Genomic DNA, 4,473 nt, shown 5'->3' on the forward strand with positions numbered 1-4,473 from the left:
TTCTTTATTTAATCATTGTGTGCTATATGTTTGTCACTAGATAATTTGAGACTTTTCTCCTTTGTAGGTAAGATAGAATGTCAAAATACTTAAATTTTTCTATGTAGATGTTCAGTTTTAGATAAAAGTTTTTATGGGACATTTTCTTCAAGTAAATTCAAATGAATCTCAAGTAATTCCTTTGGCATTTTTTTTCAGAATTGCTTCAGATTGCTGGAATTAGCCCACATGGTAATGCTTTAGGAGCATCGATGCAGCAACAGGTAAATCAACAAATACCTCAGGAAAAACGAGGAGGTGAAGTATTGGATTCTTCTCATGATGACATAAAACTTGAAAAAAGTAATATTTTGCTGCTTGGACCAACTGGGTCAGGTAAATAACTTGCTGAGAAAATTTACTACTCATTTTAAAAATCAGAATGTAAATGATTCTATAACCTGTATCTTGTGATTGAAGTATTATGACTCTTGAGAAGAAAATCTAAGGCCAGTTGTCTAGATATACTATCAGTATTCCTGCATAGAATACAAACTGAATTTGAGGCATTGGTGTTGCCCTTCAGAGCAGTCCCTAACATCTTAACAGGAATAATAAAATAAAAAACAGCTATATCTAAAAAATAATAGACCAGATGTGGTGGCTCACACCTGTAATCCGAGCGTTTTGGGAGACAAAGGTAGGAGGATCACTTGAGACCAGGAGTTTGAGACCAGCCTGGGCAACATAGCAAGACTCTATCTCTATAAAAAAATAAAGTATTAGCTAGGTGTGGTAGCACGTGCCTGTACTCCCAGGACTCGGGAGGCTGAGTCAGGAAGATCACTTAAGCCCAGGCGATTGAGGCTGGAGTGAGCCATGATCACAGGCTGCACTCCAGTCTGGGTGACAGAGCAAGACCCTGTCCCCCCCCAAAAAAAGATAGCAGAAGAAAATGTAGCAATTGACAACTTTTTATTATATACTACTAAAATTTATTTTGCATTTTTATTGAAAAATTGTGTGCCAATATATTTTTAGTAAACTTTTAGTTAATGTTTCTATTTGTAGGTAAAACTCTGCTGGCACAAACCCTAGCTAAGTGCCTTGATGTCCCTTTTGCTATCTGTGACTGTACAACTTTGACTCAGGCTGGATATGTAGGCGAAGATATTGAATCTGTGATTGCCAAACTACTCCAAGATGCCAATTATAATGTGGAAAAAGCACAACAAGGTATGTTTTCAGCATGATCTGTCCCCAGATTTAGTATATTGGGGAATCAGTCTAATATTAAGAGACAATACAATTCTTGTTTTGAGTCAAGGACTGAAATTCTGTAATTATATAAAAGTACCTTTGTTACATAATTTCTAGCATACTGATTTAAGGGCCACATAGTTTGCTTTGCCTTGTTGTCACTAAGCTGGCTGGTAGGGTTAGAAACAAGCCAAATTAGGCCGGGCGCGGTGGCTCAAGCCTGTAATCCCAGCACTTTGGGAGGCCGAGACGGGCGGATCACAAGGTCAGGAGATCGAGACCATCCTGGCTAACACGGTGAAACCCCGTCTCTACTAAAAAATACAAAAAAACTAGCCAGGCGAGGTGGCGGGCGCCTGTAGTCCCAGCTACTCGGGAGGCTGAGGCAGGAGAATGGCGTGAACCCGGGAGGCGGAGCTTGCATTGAGCTGAGATCCGGCCACTGCACCCCAGCCCGGGCGACAGAGCGAGACTCCGTCTCAAAAAAAAAAGCCAAATTACTATCCCATTAGAACCTTAATACTATCATTGCTTTTCTTAACTCCCCTCAAGACTTCTAATGCTTAGATTAAGATAGGATAGGGCAGGGGCAAGGGAGGACAGTACCAGATGACTCTAGAAACAGTTTAGCCTGTTGACCTACAGGATGTCATGGATGCTGTGTTGCTCCTTCATCTATCATCTGTTCTTGTTTACATGAAGAGCATGACAGCTTCCTGTTCAAATTTCTTTAAGACAAGAATATAGATGGGAAAGAGTAAGCTAAAGTTTTACTAATACTAGCACTGCAGATACCTCCCGCTTCCATACTATAAAGAATTCGTATACATTAGTGGGGCAAATCACTGTTGTCAAGGAGATTTTGTTACCGTACGTAAATGTTATTCTGTAGAGCAGGTTACAAAGCAGTTGTACAAAATGATGGATGGGAGAAATAAAAGTGCATTTTTATAATGTCAAGCTATTGCATATGTTAAGTATGAAAGATCAAGTAACTTTGCTCTCTAGCTACCTAAGTCTTTTAAAGCTGAGGCTATCTTGTGTATATCTTTTCCATATTATAAATAGAATCCTCCTTAAATTATAGGAATTGTCTTTCTGGATGAAGTAGATAAGATTGGCAGTGTGCCAGGCATTCATCAGTTACGGGATGTAGGTGGAGAAGGCGTTCAGCAAGTAAGCAGTTGAATATTTTGTTCAAGCCCACTAAAAGGAAGGGAATACATCAACCTCCCAAATATTGTACGTTTGGTTTCACATTCAATTAGATTCTGTTTTGTTTATTTCTTCCACCCCCAAACTCCACATATCATTTTGAAGTAGTTTAGATCCTAAAAGAAAGTTGTTGACAATTTGAAATAGCAAATTACCTTGTTAGGAAATTTAAAATATTCTGAAGAACAGAAAAGATGAAATTTAATCTTTGTTGTTGTTTTTTTTTAATTCCTCAAAGGCCCAGTTAAACATTTCTAGAAGACTCTTGAAGAAAGTTATGATTCTAACTAGACATGAATGAACTATGTACATGCTTCTTATTCCTTCCACTTAGTTAGAAAATAGGTATAAAATAACGTTTAATTCCTTGCAGAGCCATAATTGAAGTCACAATGATCTATTGGCCAACTTGACCTTTTAATGGTAACTAATTATGACATAAACTATTAAAGAGTGAGGAAAATTGTTTCACTTTTTGACAGAGATATGGAAAGGTATAATCACACTTACGTGCTGGAAATTTTTTTTTATAAAAGCATCTCCAAATATAGGTAGTCTCAAAGTTTAATACTATAAGTGGAATAGAATTATAATTTATGTGAAAGACATATCTTCAACTGTTTTCTAATTTTGAATGTTCCCACCGTGTTTGAACACCATTTTATACAGTCATAATTCTGTGTTTATGTCAGAATTTCATCTTTACTATCAAAAACAACCTGTGAGATTGACTGTTTTCCTGAATTATAATGCATCAAGTTCTGTAACCATTTCAAATAAATGTATTATTAATGTGATAAATGCATTAGATTTTCTTGTTAGTTATAGAAATGTGGGAGTTTCATTAGTTATGTTCATTGACCATAATAATCACATACTGTTTTCCCCATTGAATCCCATTGTCTAAAGTGTAATAAATAATGCACTTGATATGGTGATGCTATAAATCATTTGTTTTTTATTTAGGGCTTATTAAAACTACTAGAAGGCACAATAGTCAATGTTCCAGAAAAGAATTCCCGAAAGCTCCGTGGAGAAACAGTACAAGTTGATACAACAAACATCCTGTTTGTTGCATCTGGTGCTTTCAATGGTTTAGACAGAATCATCAGCAGGAGGAAAAATGAAAAGGTAAGTTTTTCTGAGGGATTACTAGAAGGATAGAGAGCATTTAAAGGATGTACACTCAGTTTCCATTCTCATATCTGCGGGCTACCAGTCATAGTTTTAATTATAAGAGTTGAGCTTTCTTAGAGCATATCAGAAATGCACAGGGAAGGGTGCGGTGACTCACGCCTGTAATCCCAGTTCTTTGGGAGGCCAAGGCGGGCAGATTGCCTGAGCTCAGGAGTTCAAGACCAGCCCGACCAACATGAAACCCTGTCTCTACTAAAGATACAAAAAATTAGTCTGTAGAGGGCACCTGTAATCCCAGTTACTCAGGAGGCTGAGGCAGGAGAATCACTTGAACCTGGGAGGTGGAGGTTGCAGTGAGCCGAGATCACGCCACTGCACTCCAGCCTGGGCGATAGAGGGAGACTCCATCTCAAAAAAAAAAACAAAAGTATACAGTAAGTCCTCACTTAACGTCATCCCATAGGTTCTTGGAAACTGCAACTTTAAGCGAAATGACATGTAATAGACTAATTTTTCCTCATCAATTTCATAAGGAAATTATGTTGAACAAAATGACATTATTGGAGGACATGTTGTATGTTGTTTCGTTTAAAGTTGCAGTTTCCAAGAACCTATCAACGATGTTAAGTGAGGACTTAGTGTATTTCTAGTTTTTTTAAAACTTTAGAGTAGGCTGGGCGCGGTGGCTGACGCCTATCATCCTAGCACTTTGGGAGGCCGAGGTGGGTGGATCATGAGGTCAGGAGATTGAGACCATCCTGGCTAATATGGTGAAACCCTGTCTCCACTAAAAATGCAAATATTAGCCGGGCGTGGTGGCAGGCGCCTGTAATCCCAGCTACTCGGGAGGCTGAGGCAGGGGAGTCACTTGAACCCAGGAGG

The 4,473-nt window shown here is 38.5% G+C and overlaps 1 protein-coding gene across 1 annotated transcript in view; it reads left to right on the plus strand.

Moving 5' to 3' along the window:
• Positions 1 to 4,473, plus strand: part of CLPX (caseinolytic mitochondrial matrix peptidase chaperone subunit) — a gene marked incomplete at its 5' end in the record, with an annotated part of 38,147 nt that overhangs the window by 26,374 nt on the left and 7,300 nt on the right. Inside the window, 4 exons of the mRNA XM_011940393.1 lie at positions 199 to 375; positions 1,051 to 1,215; positions 2,327 to 2,415; positions 3,421 to 3,585. Of these exons, the coding sequence (XP_011795783.1) occupies positions 199 to 375; positions 1,051 to 1,215; positions 2,327 to 2,415; positions 3,421 to 3,585 (596 nt within the window). The remainder of the gene's footprint in view (positions 1 to 198; positions 376 to 1,050; positions 1,216 to 2,326; positions 2,416 to 3,420; positions 3,586 to 4,473) is intronic.

This window comes from Colobus angolensis, unplaced genomic scaffold (assembly GCF_000951035.1).
Source record: "Colobus angolensis palliatus isolate OR3802 unplaced genomic scaffold, Cang.pa_1.0 Scaffold19, whole genome shotgun sequence".
Classification (NCBI taxonomy): Eukaryota; Metazoa; Chordata; class Mammalia; order Primates; family Cercopithecidae; genus Colobus; species Colobus angolensis.